At 43.2% G+C, this 22149-nt stretch overlaps 1 protein-coding gene across 1 annotated transcript in view; it reads right to left on the reverse strand.

Moving 5' to 3' along the window:
* Positions 1 to 12780: 12780 nt before the first annotated feature.
* LOC138673934 (neuropeptide Y receptor type 2-like) overlaps positions 12781 to 22149 on the reverse strand; it is a 79388-nt gene continuing 70019 nt past the window's right edge. The window contains exon 2 of the mRNA XM_069761957.1: positions 12781 to 14064. Within this exon, the coding sequence (XP_069618058.1) occupies positions 12900 to 14051 (1152 nt within the window). The 5' untranslated portion in view covers positions 14052 to 14064 and the 3' untranslated portion in view covers positions 12781 to 12899. The remainder of the gene's footprint in view (positions 14065 to 22149) is intronic.

Raw genomic sequence — 22149 nt, forward strand, 5'->3', positions numbered from 1 at the left:
ACAGCCATGTAGTATGTAACACAGCCCACGTAGCATATAACACAGCAATGTAGTATATAACAGCCCACGTAGCATATAACACAGCCACGTAGAATATAGCACAGCCCACGGAGCATATAACAGCCCATATAGTATATAGCACAGCCACATATTATATAACACAGCCCACGTAGTATATAACACGACCCACGTAGTATATAGACCAGCCATGTTTTATATAGCACAGCCCCCGTAGCATATAACAGCTCACGTAGTATATAACACGGCCCACGTAGTATATAGAACAGCCATGTAGTATATAGCACAGCCCATATAGTATATAGCACAGCCACATAATATATAACACGGCCCACGTAGTATATAAAACAGCCATGTAGTATATAGCACAGCCCACATAGCATATAACAGCTCATATAGTATATAGCACAGCCACATAGTATATAACACGGCCCACGTAGTATATAGCACAGCCCACGCAGCATATAACAGCCCATATAGTATGTAGCACAGCCACATAGTATATAACACGGCCCACGTAGTATATAGAACAGCCATGTAGTATAAAGCACAGCCCACATTGCATATAACAGCCCATATAGTATATAGCACAGCCCACGTAGTGTATATAACACAGCCATGTAGTATTTAGCACAGACATGTAGTATACAGCACAGCCCCCCTCCCCCCAAGAACGGCCCCATAGTCCAGTACTCACTGTTATAGTTACAAAAAAAAACAAAACACTCCTCACCTCTCAACATGCCCGCGCTGCTTCCTGCCCTGGTCTTGCCGGCTGCCACTGCACTGCCTGACACACAGCGAGGGCGCAATGACCTCATCGCGCACCCGCAGCGGCAGTGTCAGAGGCAGAGTGGGGAATGATGGGAGAGGGAGCGTCAGGTGACGCTCTCTCCTCCATCATTTGCTTTGAACTTTACTGGCAGAGGCTGGTATAGTTCAATGCGGCAGCGGGGGAGTTGGCGCTGGTGTCAGACGGACCCCCTGCCTCACAGAGGCCCCATAGCGGCTGCGTGATGTGCCGGGGTCCCTAGGCAGCAGCGGGGGCCCTAGGCAGCTGCCTGCCCCTAACGCCGGCCCTGAATGGGCCCCCCTGTCACGCCAGGGCCCCGGCATTTGCTGGGTATGCCAGGTGCTGACGCCGGCCCTGGGTATGTGTATATAATGTATGTGTATATATTGTAGGTATATACTGTATGTGCATATACTGTATGCACATACAGTATATGCACATACAGTATGTGCATGTGCATATACTGTATGTGTATATACTGTATGTGTATATTGTGTATGTATATATAATGTACTAGCTATTGAACCCGTTCTACACCCGGGTGGCTAGCATCTATATTGGTATATGGTCTCCATCCTGGTATGTGCTGCTCCATCCTGCGTCCCCATCCTGTCATGAGCTGCTCCATCCTGCGTCCCCATCCTGACATGTGCTGCACCCATCCTGCACCCCCATTCTGACATGTGCTGCTCCCATCCTGCACCCCCATTCTGACATGTGCTGCTCCATCCTGCGTCCCCATCCTGTCATGTGCTGCACCCATCCTGCGCCCCCATCCTGCCATGTGTTGCACCCATCTTGCGTCCCCATTCTGTCATGTGTTGCACCCATCCTGCGCCCCCATTCTGTCATGTGCTGCTTCCATCCTGCGCCCCCATTGTGACATGTGCTGCTCCCATCCTGCGCCCCCATTCTGACATGTTCTGCACCCATCCTGCGCCTCCATTCTGTCATTTGCTGCTCCCATCCTGTCATGTGCTGCTCCCATCCTGTGCCCTCGTTCTGTCATGTGCTGCTCCCATCCTGTGCCCCCGTTCTTTCATGTGCTGCTCCCATCCTGCGCCCTCGTTCTTTCATGTGCTGCTCCCATCCTGCGCCCCTGTTCTGTCATGTGCTGCTCCCATCCTGCGCCCGTTCTGTCATGTGCTGCTGCCATCCTGCGCCCCCGTTCTGTCATGTGCTGCTCCCATCCTGCGCCCCCGTTCTGTCATGTGCTGCTCCCATCCTGCGCCCGTTCTGTCATGTGCTGCTGCCATCCTGCGCCCCCATTCTGTCATGTGCTGCTCCCATCGTGCACCCGTTTTGTCATGTGCTGCTGCCATCGTGCGCCCATTCTGTCATGTGCTGTTCCCATCCTGCGCCCCCGTTCTGTCATGTGCTGCTCCCATCCTGCGCCCGTTCTGTCATGTGCTGCTGCCATCCTGCGCCCCCGTTCTGTCATGTGCTGCTCCCATCCTGCGCCACCATTGTATTATATGCCCCCCATAAGATGCTCCATTATATATGCCCCGTATGCTGCTGCCATATATAAAAAAAAAAAATACCATACTGACCTATCGTCGCTGGGCGCCGAGTGCTGGGGGCCTGAGCAGGCGGGGACACCGGCGCGCTGTGGGGGTCAGGTGCCGGAGTCACCGCTAGCTCAGGCCCCCAGCACTTGCTATACTCACCTGTCTGTCCCGTTCCAGCGCTGTGCGTCGCAATCTTCCTGCTCCTCTGGCTGTGACGGTTCAGTCAGAGGGCGGCGCCGGCGCGCATTAAGCACGTCATCGCGCCCTCTGAACTGGGAACGTCACAGCAGAGGATCCGGGAGACGGAGCCGCACGCAGCGCTGGAACGGGGGACAGCTGAATATACTCACCCTCCTGGCGGTCCCTGACTCTCCGGTGGAGATCGCGGTGTGCGTTCAGTGTTTACGCATACCGCGATCTCCTGGGAGCGTCACTCTGTGAGGCCCAGACTGCGCCGGCGCTTGCGCTTGCGCAGTCTATAAAGGCTTCGGACAGAGTGACGCTCCCAGCGTTATATTATAGATGTGTATATAGGGTATGTGTATATACTGTATGTGTATATAGTGTATGTGTACATACTGTATGTGGATATAGTGTATGTAAGCAATCAGTATGCATTAAGTTATATTCAAACAATAATAATGATAAATTATATTATTTTGCTATAGTAGGTGAAGGTGTAAGATAAATGAGCAATGCATTTAGCAAATAAATGTGTTGAAATCCCATTCCCCACCTGCAAGAATTCTATGCAAATAATGACATTCAGCTAATTGAACGATCAATGCATGAAGAAACTAATGTCAGCTCTTCTTCAGGAAAATACAGTAGGAGAGAATTTCTGGTCTTCCACACAGAGGTGAAGCAATTATTATTTTAATATTTTTTTCTTTTTTTGTTTTTGAAGGCAGCAAATCATTCACAGAAATAAGATGATGGGAAAAAAGCTGTTTTACAAAAGAATTAAGTATTTTACATATCCCTTCTCGTTCTCCCCATCCCCAGGCAAGAGCAGGATGGATAATTGAGCGCAGTGTGGAAGCAGAAAGGTGTCCTCTGTAGATAGCGCCGCTCCACCTCTTATCTATGTGGCCCTTTGGTGTAGTGAGTGCCTTAATACACTGGGCTTAGTGCTTTCAATCAGTAAAAGAAATACAGTATTTATATACTAAAGGAAGAACTTTGTTACATAAAAATACATTCCCCCATGTAAATTACATTGCGTCGTCATTTAAAGGAGTTTAATTTTTTGTCAGGAAAGCGCAGGCAAGTTTTCCAAACTACACTCATCAACATTGAAATTGCAATAAAAAAAAAAAAAAGGTTGTGGAATTATGGAAATCACATCACCGGTAGACAAGTTAATGATATGGAAATGATCAAAAAAAGAAAACTAAATTTTCAAAACATCTCAATTTATTCAAAGTTGTGTATGAGTGCCATGTGCAGAAATTCTTACACACGTTACATTGATTTGGTGGTGAAACAGGTGGCACAGCCATTTCTCCAAAGTGTCCTTGGAGATGTTTTTCATCACGACAAAGCCAGGACACAGGTTGCTTGTGGCACAGTAAGCCATCTCGATGGCCTAAATGTGCTATCACACGTTACATTGGTTTGGTGGTGGAACAGGTGGAACGGCCATTTCTCCAAAGTGTCCCTAGAGATGTTTTTCAACACGACAATGCCAGGACACGTTGCTTGTGGCACAATTGGCCACCTCGATGGCCTAAATTTGCTATCACGCGTCACATTGATTTGGTGGTGGAACGGCCATTTCTCCAAAGTGTCCCTAGAGTTGTTTTTTAACATGACAAAATCAGGACCCATGTTGCTTGTGGTACTGTGAACCACCTCAATGGCCTAAATGTGCCATCACGCGTTACATTGGTGGTGGAACAGCTGGAAAGGCCATTTTTCCAAAGTGTCCTTAGAGATGTTTTTCAACATGACAATGCCAGGACACATGTTGCTTGTGGCACTGTAAGGCATCTGCATGGCCTAAGGCAGCATCCCTGGACTAATAACCAATTGAGCACATCTGGTACATCATTGATCAGCGATTACTAAGGAAGTTGCAGATCATGATGATTTGCCCAATGCATTCAGTGCAGCAGAACATTCCTCAGATCACCTAATGACCTCATAGATAGCAGCCAAGTTGTATATGTGTGTATGTTTCTATGCTTGGCGCTCATACTCGATACTGAATAAATTTAGATGCTTGGAATTTAGGCTTCTATTTTTTCATCATTTGCATATCATTAGCATGTCTATCCATCCTATGATTTCCATAACCCCACGACTTTTCCTTCTTGGTGTTGCAATTGTGATGTTGAGGAGCAAATTTCACTCCTTCAATAAAATTGTTAATCTGTTGATTTTTACTTTAGAGCTCACAGCAGTCAATGAGACATCTTTGTGAAAAATTGATGAAGGAAGATTTGATTTGGAACAATGCCACCTGTAGGGTAAGGTCAGGTATTGCAACCTAATAAAACATCCCAAAAATTAAATTTGAGAGTTAGAGTATAGGTATTTAGGGCATACTTATAAAAAACCCTTCTATAATGATGTTATAGTGTGGATGATTTTTAAAAAGTAAAAAAAATATATTCACTATTCACCCGACAAACAAGTATTTTGCTCATTCATTGGGCGATCGGCAGCATGTTTACACTGCACGATTATTGAGAAACAAGTGTTCCTAGGAAGCTTGATACCAATAATTGCTTAATGTAAATGCAATATAAGGGGGGGAAACATGGAGAGAAAGCTTTTGTGAAAAGGCTTCAGGGGAGAAAAAGACCAAAGGCACTAAGAAATGACCTAACCTAATCCCAACCTTTTAAATTGATGATAGTGGAATTTGTAGACCGTACCCTCTGCAAGTTTTGCAATGTTGTCCTAGAGTTTGCTTGTTTTTAGACCTCTGTGAAAACTCATGTTTCCAAACTTTTAATTATCTCAATTATATTGTCTCAATATTGATGCAATAGAGAGCTCAGCAAAAAAGGACATCCCTTAAAGGAGTTGTGCCCAAAAAATGTTTATATTTATTTATAAAGAAAATTGTATTTTTTACTTTTTTCAATGTACTAGTAAAATATTGAATGGTTCTAAAGATATTAATGTTTTATTATAAGGATGGTGCCCTATACAGTAAATTTTGCTTTATTGGTCATGATTAAGAGCTAGTGTAGCTTGAAATGCGTCGACCGTTATGTTTTTTAAAAATATTTCATTTTCATTTTTTAAATCTACTAATAAACGTGAAGTTTTATGACTTTTGCGGTTACTGGATTTTCCCATTTTCTTCACAGTAATGTATGCTGCCTGCCTTCTGGTTCTGTGTATACAGCTGTTTCTAGTTGGCCAACTTTATTCTTTTGTCACTATCTGTGCTCAGCTCTAAAAATATATAATTCTCCATCCGGCCAGAGTAGTATTTACAGAGCCAGCCAGGCTGGAGGGAGCTATAGTTATGGCTTTGGATTTGACTTGGACTTTTTCCAGACTCTATCTTTTGTTTGCTGCCTTCCCTGACCCATAACTGTTGTATGAAAGCTGCCAGGTCCGGCTCTGGATTTGTATGACTATGCTTCTGTTTATGGATTCTGGTGCCGAGCTTTGGAGATGCCATCAGGACGATCTTTTTCTATTAAAAACTAATTTGGGGGAAGTGCCTGGGGATTTCCTGCACAAAGTCCATGCTCCAGCGAAAATCTTTTTTTAGGCCTCCGTCACACGGTGTCATCAGTGTTTTCCATCAGTGTGTTACCCGTGTATCCGTTTTTACCTTTAGTCATCAGTGTTTTCCAGAATAGATAAAGAAAGAAAGAAATTAAAAAGCTTCTCCTCCTTAATAACTGTAATGTTAAACACAGACAGCACACAGATGGCAAACGTATGGCACACGAATATAGGCATTTTTCATGGACCCATAGACTTGTATTGACCCTTGTCATCCATGCTGCCGGAAAAAAATGAACAAGTCTCCATGTGTTTTGCACAGAAACACTGTCCTTCTAAAATCATGGACTTGGGCATTGCACCATAGATTAGAATGGGTATGTGTGGCATCCGGGAAAAAAACAAATATCACACATACTGTAAACAAGGACGCGTAAAAGAGGCCTAAGGCAGACTGTGATGACACAGCATTTAATCTTAATTATCCCGATTTCTGATTTCAGTAGATACAGAGACATAGGCTATTAGCTGAATGTTGACCATTGAATTTGTGTTTTTCTTCAGTTGGTCAAGAAACATAGACTATTGTCATACGAGTCTGAATGTTGACACTAGTATTGATGTTTGTGAAATTGATGAATGGCTGCTGTTTGCCTCTTATATAAGCTCCTACAGGTTATTGTCTGCTATCTCTGCACGACAGGGACGCAGGGTCATGCCCATGGGAAAGGAGAGCGGGCGTTCAGTGGGATGAGCCCTGGTCCATGCAGTCTCAGGGCAGCGGGCGAGAGCACCCACTGACTCCATGACTCCACACAGACATAGTAAAATCTTCTAAAGGATGTCCACATTTGTCGGATTTGTCTTTATTATCAATGCAAAGGATAAAATCTTCGATATCTGCAGCATGTACACAGCGGCATCTACAGCAACATCTGCACTGATTAACTGATCATACTGATTTTTATCCTGTTTGGGCATACCCATGAAATTCCCTTTGTTCAGCCTAGCCAAATATCCCAGTGACAATGTGTTTGTCGAGAGGACTCATTGTTTCGGAGGAAGGTTTACTGTATATACTAATTTCTTTCATGCCCTGTTTTTAGTTTAAAGATTAAGTGCTGTTTTATTTTTTTACTTATATTTTTCTTCAATCAATAGTACAAGTGAAAATGTGCTTCCGGACAAGCTCTTTCATTCCCAAAACTTTCATTTCACAGGTAAAATCTGTCTTCTGTGAATACAGACTTTCCGATTACTGATATAAGAGGTGACATTTGGTGCCTATAAAGTTATATGGAACCAGCGGCGGAATGTCTGTGTCGGATTCTACAGAATTTGAAAAAGCACCAACAACTGTCTTGTATCTCAGTAATGGAAAAATGTGTCTTCATTGATTACAGAAGTTAGCCGTAAATTGGGTGTTAAAGATCAGTCCAGAAGGTGAAAGAAGCAGATTTCTCTGATAAGATATATTACAAAGTTGCTCATTTTCATGTATGCTATTGATTTATATATGATAAAAATGAAAAGGGTCACTCTTTTAAGATTTTGAGCTTTGGTGAAATGTTAAGAACAAGGCAATTTATTTCTTATGACAGAAAATGCAGCTTGTTCCGTTTTTATAAATTATTGAACCTTCAAGCCTCTCTCAGCTTCTTTTAGCTTTAACCCGGAATGCTGAAGATGGTTGATGGATTAAATTTGTCTCAGGAGCAAAGTCAGGACATGTCGATTGTCAACGAGACCTAAAGCAATTATATTTTACAGTAGCTTCATTCTTGTAAATGGTGAGGGTCTCAGAGGCCAGACCTCACAGCTGAGAACGTCTGCCATGTACCTAATACATCTGAGGAGTCTTCTATGATTTGAGGTATTCGTTATTCTAACTCCCACTTTGGACTTGCAGTCCAGTGTAAGGCCACCATGGGTGAGTGGAATTCGGTTGAGAATCCAGTCGTACCTTGTGGTCTCGTCCTAAAGTTGGTTTCACACATCCGTGAAACATGGGTCATTCTCCGATGGAAAACTCTGCCCAACTAAAGGTCTTTCAACTTAAAAATTAAAACGATGGTTACGCTTTATTTCATAAATCAATAGTACACATGAAATTAAGCGACTTTATTATATATATTATTAGGGAAATCTGCTTCTTTCTCTTCCAAAACTGATCAGTCACTATCAAAATTCTCAATTGTGAGGTGCAAATTGCCTCTTCTGAGAAAAAGAGGACTTAAACTCTATAGTTGTGAGGTAAAATCTGCATTCAGTGCTGACAGATTATTACATTACTGAGATAGGAGATGGCGGCTGCTACTGATCAGATTCTATGTAGACGGGAGGAGGAGGGAGGAGCTCTGCAGTTAGGCCGAAATTTCACCCATCCATGGTAGCCAATGGCTGCTTGATTTTTTCCGTGTTTCTTTCAAACTATCATCTCTCACAGGTGGACAAGGGTCGGTCCCACAGCTAGCCACACAGTGAGGTCTCACCCTAGGATGCTATTACAATTCCTGGTTTTGATCAGGTTTTTTGAGGTCAAAAACAGGTGGGGATCATAAAGGAAGAGAAGTGTGAAGGACAGAAAGAAATTTTTATAGCTTTCTAACCCAATCCTGACTGTGACACAAGAAGCTGAGCAAAAAAACTGAACAAAATTTGGAACTAATAACATCAATTATACACAGAAGTTTGCCCAAATCCGACATTCTAAGCCACGAGAGCCTTCTCCAATTAAAAAACAAATTTCTCGTGAAAAGTGTTTTTCTACTGGTAGAGGTTGATGGACCGTTCTGGTCAATTGCTTCTCCTTCAGCGGTGATTGTGTGTACAGAGGGACTGTGCAGTCTGTGAAGAAGGAGGAGGAGACTTATATACAGTAGGTACGGAAAGTATTCAGACCCCTTTAAATTTTTTACTCTTTGTTTCATTGCAGCCATTTGGTAAATTCAAAAAAGTTGATTTTTTTTCTAAAAAAAAAACAGAAATGTAGTAATTTTAGCAAATTTATTAAAAAAGAAAAACTGAAATATCACATGGTCATAAGTATTCAGACCCTTTGCTCAGTATTGAGTAGAAGCACCCTTTTGAGCTAGTACAGCCATGAGTCTTCTTGGGAATTATGCAACAAGTTTTTCACCCCTGGATTTGGGGATCCTCGGCCACTCTTCCCTGCAGACCCTCTCCAGTTCTGTCAGGCTGGATGGTGAACGTTGGTGGACGCCATTTTCAGGTCTCTCCAGAGATGCTCAATTGGGTTTAGGTCAGGGCTCTGGCTGGGCTAGTCAGGAATGGTCACAGAGTTGTTCTGAAGCTACTCCTTATTATAGCTGTGTGTTTAGGGTCATTGTCTTGTTGGAAGGTGAACCTTTGGCCAAGTCTGAGGTCCAGAGCATTCTGGAAGAGGTTTTCATCCAGGATACCTCTGTACTTGGCTGCATTCATGCTTCCTTCAATGGCAACCAGTCGTCCTGACCTGCAGCTGAAAAACACCCCCACAGCATGATGCTGCCACCACCATGTTTCACTGTTAGGATTGTATTGGCAGGTGATGAGCAGTGCCTGTTTTCTCCACACATACCTCTTAGAATTATCACAAAAAATTCTATCTTCGTCTCACCAGACCAGAGTATCTTATTTCTCAAACTCTGTGCAGGCTTTCATATTTCTTGCACTGAGTAGAGCCTTCCGTCAGGCCACTCTGCCATAAAGTTAAATAGATCAGAGCAACAATTTATCCAGAATAAACCATGACAGTAACTCCCAGCAGCATATATCATTAGAAAAATGGAGTCAAAAGAGCTGTCTTTTTAGTATAAAAATGTAACATTTATTCAATAACAGAAAAGAATCAGCCCCCCGAAGAAGCCTGCGCAAAACGCGCATAGGGGCTGGCATTCCACTTCCACACTACGACCGTGACGGGTGAGGATCAGTCTTATACATGTATATACTACTAGACGTTTGGTGGGACATATAGTGCTTGTTATTTTACGTACTATATACTTTATGAACCTGATACCTTGGGTCGGATTGTTTGCTACTAGTGTGGAATTGTGGAGGTGTTACCTGTATCCTTTGCTTTTGTAGTGACCTCTAAATGACTGTGTGCTTTTTACAATTTTGTATATGGTGACTTTAATACTTTGATTCTTTTCTGTTATTGAATAAATGTTACATTTTTATACTAAAAAGACAGCTCTTTTGACTCCATTTTTCTAATGATATACACTCTGCCATAAAGGCCCGACTGGTGGAGGGCTGCAGTGATAGTTGACTTTGTGGAACTTTCTCCCGTCTCCCTACTGCATCTCTGGACCTCAGACACAGTGATCTTGATGTTCTTAGTTACCTCTCTCACCAATGCTCTTCTCCCATGATTGCTCAGTTTGGCAGGACGGCCAGGTCTAGGAAGACTTCTGGTGGTCCCAAACTTCTTCCATTTAAGGATTATGAAGGCTAATGTGCTCTTAAGGTACCGTCACACTCAGCAACTTTGCAAAGAGAACGACAACAATCCGTGACGTTGCAGCGTCCGGGATAGCGATCTCGTTGTGTTTGACACGCAGCAGCGATCTGGATCCTGCTGTGCCATCGCTGGTCGGAGCTAGAAGTCCAGAACTTTATTTCGTCGCCAGGTCGGCGTGTATCGTCATGTTTGACATCAAAAGCAACGACACCAGCAACGAGCATAGGGCCCCTAGATGTGTGTCAGATCGGTACACTCCGGCTGTTTGACATGGAGCTAACAACCAGAGAGAATGAGAAGTGAGTCGCCGTTACGTCACTGGATCGCTCCTGCATCATTCTGGAGTTGCTGTGTTTGACGTCTCTACAGCGACCTAAGCAGCGACGCTCCAGCGATCTAGTTTAGGTCGGTTCGTTGTCTATATCGCTGCAGCGTCGCTGAGTGTGACGGTACCTTTAGAAACCTTGAGTACTGCAGACCTTCTTTTGTAACCTTGGCCAGATGTGCCTTGCCACAATTCTGTCTCTTAGGTCCTTGGCCAGTTCCTTTGACCTCATGATTCTCATTTGGTCTCACATGCACTGTGAGCTGTGAGGTCTTATATAGACAGGTGTGCGCCTTTCCAAATCAAGTCCTACCAGTTTAATTAAACACAGCTGGACTCCAATGGAGGAGTAGAACCATCTCGAGGAGGATCACACGGAAATCGAAAGCACGTGACTTAAATATGAGTGTCTGAGCAAAGGGTCTGAATACTTATGACCATGTGATATTTCAGTTTTTCTTTTTAATAAATTTGCAAAAATTTCTACATTTCTGTTTTTTTCAGTCAAGATGGGGTGCAGAGTGTATATTAATGTGAAAAAATAAACTTTTTTGAATTTACCATATGGCTGGAATGAAACAAAGAGTGAAGAATTTAAAGGGGTCTGAATACTTTCCGTACCCGCTGTATCAGCAAGTGCCACAAAATCGTGACCCTAACACATTTTTAGAACACTGGTATCTTCTTAAGATGTGAAATTGCTACCCCTGTACCCCTATGGCTGCACCATGATGTTTAGGAGCATTCTAGTGATAATGGGGTTAAAGATGTAAAAATCAACCATTTACCAATATAATAATTTTTAAAATTGTGCCTCTGTTCATCATCAAGGGTAATGCATGGACACATGTAAATGTATTGTTTATAGTGCCCCATATCTGTAGCTTGTTATGCAATACTATTAGCGGAGTCTGCAGTCTCGGAGACCAGAATTTTAATTTTTACACATAACTGAAATACAGTGCCAATGTATAGCTGAAACGTGAAAGCAACCATCTCTTGTTGGCTAGAATGAAGCAACCAATAATTCTCTATTAAATGCTTTCAAACATTTTAAAAATATACATTTTCTGTACATTGGGTCTAATATACACAAATAATTTAATAAAAATAATACTGCAGTCTCTGCTCGGAAATATTTGGTTACAATTTGATGAATTGAATGTGTTTATGAATTAGAAATTTTAGTTGTAAATTTATGTATTTGGCTACCATATTAACATATCTACAACCAAGTTACTCATAAGGTTTTCGGATCTATATGTGTCATAGAACCCCTAACTCTAATGACTTACAAAACTGATTTGTTGGTCCTGATTCATCAAGATGCACAATTTTCTCTCTGGTCTTGATGAGGGGGCATGTTGGAGTCAGATGTGCCACTGCCCACCACTGAATAAATCAAGAGGATCTGATAAGTGGTGGGTGCCTCCGTATGCCACGACAGAACTCTGACTTGAGTCCCTGGCTGGAGTAGGATTTCTTTCATAAGAAATGGAATGGATTGTCTTGAATTAGGGTGATTTCACACTGCGTTCTTTGTCACATTCAGTGGTCAAGTCTGGGATTATGTCCGAACACCCCCCAGCAAAATGGGATTCGGGCATGTGCACGGATGTGGCCATTGACTACAATGGTGCACATAGAGTCTACGTGTGCCCTGTCGTGCATAATTTTTGGGTGAATATGCCTACTTGAAGAGTAGTAAACATAGTAAGTAGACTGCATCTCGGTGTTCATCTCCAGTAGGTGTATATGCCCCAAAATTATGCAAAGCATACTCCCAAATCACAGCTTGCAGAGCAACTGAACATGGTGAAGAACGCAGTGTGAAAGCACCTTTAGATGAACTGTTGAGTCACAAATCTGCCGTGTACCATCCCTCCCCAGCTCTGCCCAAATTGCAGAGCTGGGAGAAACTGGAAGTAAGTCAAATGCAAAAAGCTACAAGTTGGGCAAAAAATTGCACCTTTCAACTCAGTTTGCGCCAGAATTCTGGCCATAGACGAATCGAGACCATTGTGTTTATTGGATACTGTTCAGTGACCAAATGGCTTTTGAAAGAGATTTTGTGAGTAGCCAGGAAGCTTGTTACACATGAGCTGGAGGATGTCCATTTTCTCCGGCATTCCGAAAACTACCATGATAAGTGGTGGCACGGAAAGTATAAGAATGACCCCGGAGTGAGCCATCATGTTGGCCATTATGCAGTTTATTCTTGCATCCAAAAAACATAAGAAACCCATTTCTGTAATTCTTATTCATCCATCCATAAAGGAGAGGGTTAGCGAAGGTAGAACACATGGCAATAACATGAAAGATGGAATAAAGAAGTTTGTACTCTTGGAATACAAGGACCCAATCCAAGTCTATGGCCAACTGGAAGACATGAAAGGGTAGCCAACAAACGGCAAACAGGATGACCATCATCACCAGCATTTTAGTTGTGTTTTTTCTTCGCTGATGAGTGTCACTTCTTGGTGTTGGACTTATGTGGTTCTTCAGCTTCAACCATATTCTGGTATAAGCAAAGCATATTACAATGAGGGGAAGGACATACTGTAGAAGAAGCATCGAAATACTATAAATTGCAGCATCCCTGCTGTTATTTGAGGGCCACTTCTCCGCACAAACAGCTATTTTGAGTTTCAAAGCTGGCAAGTCCTCAAACCTATACTCTCGAAAAATAGCTAAAGGAATAGCAAAAATGGAAGCCACCACCCATGTGACTGTAACAATTAAGAAGCTGAATTTCTTGGAGATCCGACTACTTAGGTGAAATACAATACACCAGTATCTATCCAATGCGATGACAACTAAGGTCAGAGTTGAGACATTGACACTCATGGCTTGTGCATATGGTAACAAATGGCAAAGCACCGATCCAAATTTCCACTCATCCATCAATGTGTAGACCAAGGTGAAAGGCAGGCAAAGACTATCCACCATAAGATCAGCCACAGCCAAGTTGGCTATGAAAAAGTTTGTTACTGTCTTCATATTTTTGTATTTCAAAATCATGTAGATAACCAAAGAGTTGCCAACAAGTCCCAAGAGGATAATCAATGAATATGCTGTGATGAGGATCACCTGAACCCAAATGAGATTAGTGCTATCCGTCATGAAACTGGAGCCATGGAAAAACTGGATGGGGGAAACTGTGCTCTTTACATGCCGTCCTCTCAAATGAAGCTCTTCTGTCATGTTGCTTTGCTTTAATGTCCCCATTTGAGCTGAGAACATTCCTTGATTTTACCTACAATGGAAAGCAAGAGGGACAGTCTTTAAGTTGAGCTTGGAATTTCCAACAGCATTAATATATATATATATATATATATATATACTGTATATATATATATATATGTATATATATATATAGAAGAACACAGCAGCACATGTACATGAATCTAGGCCATGTGAAAACACAGACAAATATTCAATACGAATTATACTTCTCAAAAATATTTTTCATAAAATTTTTTTCATAAATACTGTCCAACAATGCCTAGTTTATTCATACATTTCTAGGAGGATTCACAGAGAAGTAGCCCGACACAAAGTTCTTAAAACAAGATGTTCAAAAATTATTATTTCATGCCTTGGAGAAACGAGAGTTATTGACCTGAAAGTAAATAACTGCCCATAACCAACCCTCCCAAAATACAAAAATATGTCCTCCTCGTAAGTGCTTTATTGTCAACCTTGACTCAACTACCCTAAGGCTATATTCCCGCAATGAGTATTTCGTACGTTTTTGATATTGCAGGTTTTCGGCACCTATTAGGTAAATTAGGTTTTCATTGTGTTTTTAACAATCGCTTTTATTGCCTTTTTGATGCTGCAATTTTTGTCTTTTTTTGGTCATGTTTTAAAAAAAGCTGCTTTGTTTTTTATACTTCTTGTCATTTGGCTTTGGCAAAGCTTTACTGAAACAGTCATATGCCTATTACATGTTTTAGTGAGTTTTCCCAGCAGAAACACCCTAAGAACTTACTGTATCTTTCGGACCATAAGATGCCCCGAACCAGAAGATGCAACCCAAGTTTAGAGGAGGGAAATAGGAAAAAAATAATTTTTATGTGAAAATGGGGGTCTGTTTTACAGTCCAAATATAGGTTACCAGGGTGTTGGCAGCGGTGGAGCAGGTCACAGGAGGCAGGGTCGCCGCTGCAGTAAGCCAGTGACGGCAAGAGTGAGGCGATGCTGCGGGCCCTAGTATGGGTGTAGGCAGTGTCCCAGTGGTACGACGAAGAAGCCATTGATCTCCCAGCATGGGCTTCAGGAAAATGTCAGTGCTGAGAGGCAGAAGCAGAATCCCTGCTGTTCACATTGATCTCCCAGCGGTGGGCTTCAGTAAAATGGCATAGAAGCTGGCGCATGCGCAGAATGAGATCTCAGATGTCACTGAGCTAAGATTTCAATCTGTGCATGTGCCAAAACCACTGCTGGGAGATCAATGGCTCCTGCCTTGCACTGCCGTAACACCTTCTCCTCCCTGCCAAGACCCGGCAGCATCATCCCCCTTCTGCTGCTGCCGGCTTCCCACAACTGCGACCCTGCCTCCTGTGACCCCACTCCACCGCATGTTCCCTGGTTAAAGCTGCGGTGAAGCACGCATTGGGCACATCAGTGAGAGCAGTTAAGCAGTCCATTGCACTATCTGGCACCTTTACATTGCCATCTTTAAGCACTTGTCACTTTACACATTTATTATTCTTATTTCTCATAGCTGGGTGCTATACATGTGCTTGCATTATGCTCTGCCATATGTTATTTCACTAAGGATAGAAGTACTGAATGGTCATAGAACCCCAGCACTTTGGATGTATTAGATACCTTGTACCATGAAATAATAATTATTATTAATACTGTTATATCCTTTAGTGAACCTCTGCTTTATTCTCTATCTTATTGGACATTACTTCATAATTATATCTCATGCTGCTATCCGTTTTACCTTGATTGATAATATATTGTATATTATCTATTATATATAGATTATATATTTTTTATAAATAATAATAATACTGTTATCTCCCATCTCCCGGATCATGTTCTGTTTAGAGATTTTTATTTTTTGATTGCTGTCCTTATATGTGCTATTATGCTAATAAATATTTATTTGCATTTTGGTCGAGTGTCTTAGTATAGGTATTCTAAGGCTTTAGGGGGTCACACGACAATCATAATCTATGTATATATGCTAATGGTTGGTACCTAGTGCCTTTTCAAAGTATCACGGCTTGAAAACGCTTTTTGTTTGAGCGTTTCTCATCCATTCATCCTTGTAAAATTCTTTCAGTTTGGTGACATTCCTGGGTCGCCTTGCATGCACTGCTATTTTGAGGTCTAGTCACAGATTTTCAATGATCTTCAAATCAGGGGACTGTGAGGGCCATTGTAAAAGCTTCAGCTTGTGCTTTTTGAGGTCGTCTATTGTTGATTTTAATGTGTGTTTGGGATTATTATCAATTTGAACAAGTTTTACAAGGTTAGAGGTAAACGTACGTTCTGAGGCCAGGTTCACACAGGTTCTTGGTTTATACATATACAACCCAAAATGAATAGACTGACCCTTGGTCTCCTGACCCAAACTTACAACCTCCTAGGTATTGCCATCCTTGTACCGCCCAAGAAATATATCCTTCTAAACAGGGCTTAAAGATGGAGCTGTCTCTGTACATCCTAAATTACAATCAGCATTCAGCTACACCTAGGAAAATGGTGACACTCATGAGAAAACAAGTATAGTATTAATCACTGTTTTCTGCTGTAGCCTTCTATACTGTTTCATTATGAAGTGTAACAAGATTTATTTTCAGTATGGAGTGTAAAACAGCAGGGAACAAATTTAGGTGTTTTATCAGCGTGTAACGTGGTGCGGGCGGTAGCCATGGGTAAGGCACTAGTCGGTGGTGCTCCAACACGTTACATGAAAGTAGAGGTCCTGGCTGGGTGTGTGGACTTGTGCTGTGAAGGCACTATGCCCATGCACGTCCCATGTAACTGATGTTGCTGGTTTGCCAGGACCAGATATTTCACAGTTCAATGAGGGAGACCATCAATCAAAAATAAGCTCTTTACTGAATGGGGATTTGGTAGGGATGATATACAATGGTTAGCGGGTACAAAATCTTATGAATATACTCATTGCTCTGTAGTAGCAGGCACAGTAGCAGCAGCCGCCAGCTTCCTGCAGCTGCCGGGCTTTCTTGTGTGACCGCTACTAAAGGGAACAAATATTCACCCGCCCATGGGAGTGGAGAGCAGTGAGTATTTATTCCCTTAACTAGCGGGCACACATGATCGCCCGGCATTTGCAGCTAGCCGATGACTGCGACCATTGTGCCTGAAATTAAACAGCAGTGAATTTTCATTTCTCTTTAGCAGCAGGCACAGGCTTTAGCCACAGCAGCTGGCTCCTGCCTCCTGTGACCCGCTGCTCTTCCACTGTCGCTCATCCTCCATATTGTGGGACCCTCACTCGAGTATAAGCCGAGGGAGGCTTTTCAGCTTTAAAAATGTGCTGAAAAACTCGGATTATACTCTAGTATATATATGGTACATATTGATTACCAATTCTCCTTGAGATCATCATGTATTATATACGTTTTTGACTCAAACGATTATATCCCCCATTCATATCACTGTTTTATGTCAGCTTATGTATGTATTTATTTCCGATATACAATTTTTTTCCTCCGTCAAGACATTTATTACTATGGTTTGCTATATTAATGATCTTGCTTTGATCCTAAACGTTATTTCTTTGCAAAGCCTTGAACTACAGGTCACTTTCAATGACAGGAATAACTAGACTGCGATCCAGCTCCTGTCTGTCTTTGTTTAACTAGCGCTATCACTGAGATCTTTAATTATGGAGAGAAAATGGGAAAAAAGGGTCTTTACTCAAGTTCTGTTTAACCCAGTACATGCTGGAAAGCGAAGAACTAATGAAACAATGGATATACAGTGGCTTGTTAAAGTATTCATCCCCTTGGCTTTTTACTTATTTTTTACATTACAATGCATGTTTAAATATAATTTAAATTCGATTTGTATGTGATGCATCAGCACTAAATAGTCCCAGTTGGTGAAGAAAAGTGAGAAAAATATAGGCATAAATGAAGTTTATGGGATCAAATAAGTAAAAATTGGAATGTGCATACGTATGTATTCACCCCTTTTTGCTATGGAGCCCCTAAAAATTTCAAAATTGCAAGCAATTGTCTTCATAAGTCCCATACATAGTGACAGGATGTCCACCTGTGTGCAATCCAGGGGCAGACTGGGCCGGGTGGCAAGAATGCATTTGCCCCCCGGGCCGGTGCCTAAGCCACTGCACAGGGCCGCTGGAGGACATGTGTTGAGCAGGGACACGCAGTGTGCACCTGTGGCCGGAGCCATGGCTGGCTTCAGTAATGTGCACGCTGCAGTGAGAGGGGGCAGCTCCTGGCACACAAGAAGAGGAGGAGGAGGCTGCATTACTTCCATAGTGATCGCACGCAGCCTCCTCCTCTTCTGTGTGCAGATCTGTCTTCGATGTCTGCTCAGCCAGGACCTGGAGGGGAAGGAGCTACAGCATGCAGGCTAGAGCAGCAGCACAGGACGGCAGGACATGGACAAGATGAGAGGAAGCTGCTCTGTGTGTCCACTGCCCAGCACAGTGCAAACTCCAGGTAACCTCTCCAACTGCACATCTCAACGCTTACTGTGTTAAGTGACAGGGGGAGGGGGGAATTTAACAAATTAAACATGGCAGGTCAGAGTATGTGTGTTTTCCTGAGCGTGTGTGTGTTTTCCTGAGTGTGTGTGTTTTCGTGTGTGTGTGTTTTCCCGAGTGTGTTTTCCTGAGTGTGTGGGCGTGTGTATGTATGTGTGTGTGTTTTCCTGAGTGTGTGGGTGCATGTGTTTCCCTGAGTGTGTGTGTTTTCCTGAGTGTGTGGGTGGGGGTGTGTACGTGTGTATTTTCCTGAATGTGTGTGTGTGTGTGCCCACCCGGCAGAATTTTTTTATTTTTACTGAATGCGGCAAGCTCGGGGCAGAATGGAGACATGGGGGCAGGAATGGAACCAACACGGGGCAGGATGGGACACGGGGACGTGATGGAGACACGGGGACAGGATGGGACACAGGGACAGGATGGGACACAGGGACAGAAATGGAAACAACACGGGACAGGAATGGAAACAACACAAGGGGCAGGAATGGAAGCAACACAAGGGGCAGGAATGGAAACAACACAGGGGGCAGGAATGGAAACAACACAGAGGGCAGGATGGAGACACAAGGGGCAGTATGTGAGACAGGGGGCAGGAATGAAAACAACACGAGGCAGGAATGGAAACAACACAGGGGGCAGGACCGGAAACAACACGGGGCAGGAATGGAAACAACACAGGGGGCAGGAATGGAAACAACCAATGGGGCAGGAATAGAAACAACCCATGGGGCAGGAATGACAACAACACGGGGGACAGGAATCGAAACAACACATGGGGCAGGATTGGAAACAACACTGGGGCAGGATGGAGACACAGGGGCAGTATGTGACACACAGGGGGACAGGAATGGAAACAACACGGGGGCAGGAATGGAAACAACAGGGGGCAGATTGGAGACACAGGGGGCAGTATGAGACACAGGGAGCAGGAATGAAAACAACACAGAGGGCAGGATGTGAGACATGGGGTCAGAATGTGAGACATGGGGCAGGATGGAGGCAGATGGGGCAGGATCATGATGCAGGATGGAGACACATGGTGCAGGATCATGGGGCAGGATGGATACGATGGAGACAGATGGGTGGTAGGATCATGGACAGATGGGGCAGGATCATGGGACAGATGGGGCAGGATCATGGGGCAGGATGCGGAGATCATATGGGGGCAGAATGGATCCTCATGAGGGCAGAATGGGAGAACATATGGGTGGAGCCAGGAATGAGATACACAGGGTCAGGATGGGAATATTATTACCATAGGGGCTAATTAAGGGATAATATTACTGCAGTGATGTATTTATTTTATTTTTTGAGGATACTGTTTTAAATGGGGGGGTCCTGTTACTGTGCAAAGCAACATTATGTCGCCTTTTTTCTTTATCTGGTGCAGTGTAGAAGTTGGGAAAAAATTAAGTAATGTGTTCTGCAAGCGGAGCTCTAGATAACTGTGTTATTTCCTGCAGAGCCCCGTCCTGGCTGGAAGACGTGATGGCGGTCTGTGCTGGTTGAAGATGAAAAGCAAAGCTGAAGGACTTCACATAGAGACCTCACTGGTGAGTCAGTGTGTCACCTGTACACTGAAACTATACACTATATACAGAGTTCCTGTGTACAATGTCACCAGTGATCACTGTATTACCTGTACACTGGCACTATATACAGAGGTCCTGTGTACAATGTCACCAGTGATCACTGTATTACCTTTACACTGACACTATATACAGAGCTCCTGTGTATATTGTCACTGATGATCACTGTATTTCCTGTACACTGACACTATATACAGAGCTCCTGTGTATATTGTCACTGGTGATCACTGTATTACCTGTACACTGACACTATATACAGAGCTCCTGTGTACATTGTCACTGGTGATCACTGTATTACTTGTACACTGACACTATATACAGAGCTCCTGTGTATAATGTCACTGGTGATCCCTGTATTACCTCTACACTGACACTATATACAGAGCTCCTGTGTATAATGTCACCGGTGATCACTGTATTACCTGTACTCAGACACTGCATACTAAGTACATATCTCCTGTGCATAGTGTCACTTTTGGTGATAGTATTGTGTTTTGTTTTGTTTTTTTTATTAATGATCAGTATTGTAGTATTCAGTCACTATGTGGTGGTAATATGTGGTCCGGTTATGGTGTTGCAGTATTTGTCCCTTGTATGTGCTATTATTCGGTAACTGTGGTGGTAATATGTTGACTGGTCATGGTGTGGCGGTATTTGTTCCCTGTATGTGGTATTATTGGTCACATGTGGTGGTAATATGTGATCTTGACATGGAGTGGTGGTGTTTGTCCCTTGTATATGATATTAGTGGGTCACTGTGGTGGTAATATGTGATCTGGGCATGGTGTGGCAGTATTTATTCCTTGTATGTGGTATTAAAGGACACTATGTGGTGGTAATATGATGTCTGGTCATGGTATGGTGGTATTTATCCCTTTGGATGTGGCATTATTGGTCATTTAAAAAATTGAAAAATACATAAAAATATACCTAAATTGTATTGCATATTTTAACAAATTTTTAATAGGTTAGCGTAGAGTAGGGCCTGGCCAAATGAGTCTACCTTGTCATGGTGGCAGATTTGAACAATCTTTTGGCCAAAACAAAAGCTGCTGGCTATATATGTGATCTGGTGATGTGAACTGTTAATGTGTGATTGGTGAGAAGTGGAGTTTTTCCAAGAGAGAGCAGTGGTACTGTGGACAGTTCGAGGGGTGGAGGTGAGGCTGGGGTTGGAGCCTGGGCAGAGTCCCAATGGGTCCCGAAAATTTGGCCAGTATGAGGCCATAAAATTACTAGTGACAGCCCTGTTTGAAGGTACTGTATGGTGATGATAAGGAGGTACTCTATGGTGGAGTTATGCAGGTTTTGTATGGTGCCATCATGGAGGTACTGTATGGGTGGCGGACAGCGGGAATGGTGAGCAGTGATCCACATACGAGCTGAAGATTACATGGACTGACAAGGGGAGAGGAGGGAAGGGAGTATTGGGCAAAGTGTTTTACTGCTAGCGCAGATTCAAGGACTGTGGTGTGTGTGTGTTATTGTACAGTGGGGCTGTGTGTGTGTGTGTCATTATATTGTGGGGCTGTGCGTGTGTGTGCCATTATACAGTGGGGCTGTGTGTGTGTCATCATACAATGGGGCTGTGCGTGTGTCATTGGTGCATTCACTCTGTGTCATTCTATGTGACTGCAGACTTGTGAAGCCTCACATTGCTTGCAGTGCTGCGCTTATTCAGCTGGTGTGTGACTGCAAGTTTGTGATTTGCATACATGCTGTCACATGCCGACTAGACTTGAATGGCCTAATGCAACTGTATTGAACAAGGCCAGAAACAGTCTAGTCGGAATGTGGCTGGGAATATATATAATCGCATGCTTGTGGTCACAAGACCACCTGTTCCCGGCGCCAGCACCAGAGAATCTTCACAGCGCACAGTGTGCACAATATGAGGATTCATACATAGTGACTGTAGACAAGTAGCATAAGTTCCGACAACCACTTTAAGGATGGGCCGCTACTCATGGGCCACTGCTGTGTGCTTGCCCCCCAGGCTAAAATTTGCCAGCCAGCCAATGGTGCAATC

This window comes from Ranitomeya imitator, chromosome 4 (assembly GCF_032444005.1).
Source record: "Ranitomeya imitator isolate aRanImi1 chromosome 4, aRanImi1.pri, whole genome shotgun sequence".
NCBI lineage: Eukaryota > Metazoa > Chordata > Amphibia > Anura > Dendrobatidae > Ranitomeya > Ranitomeya imitator.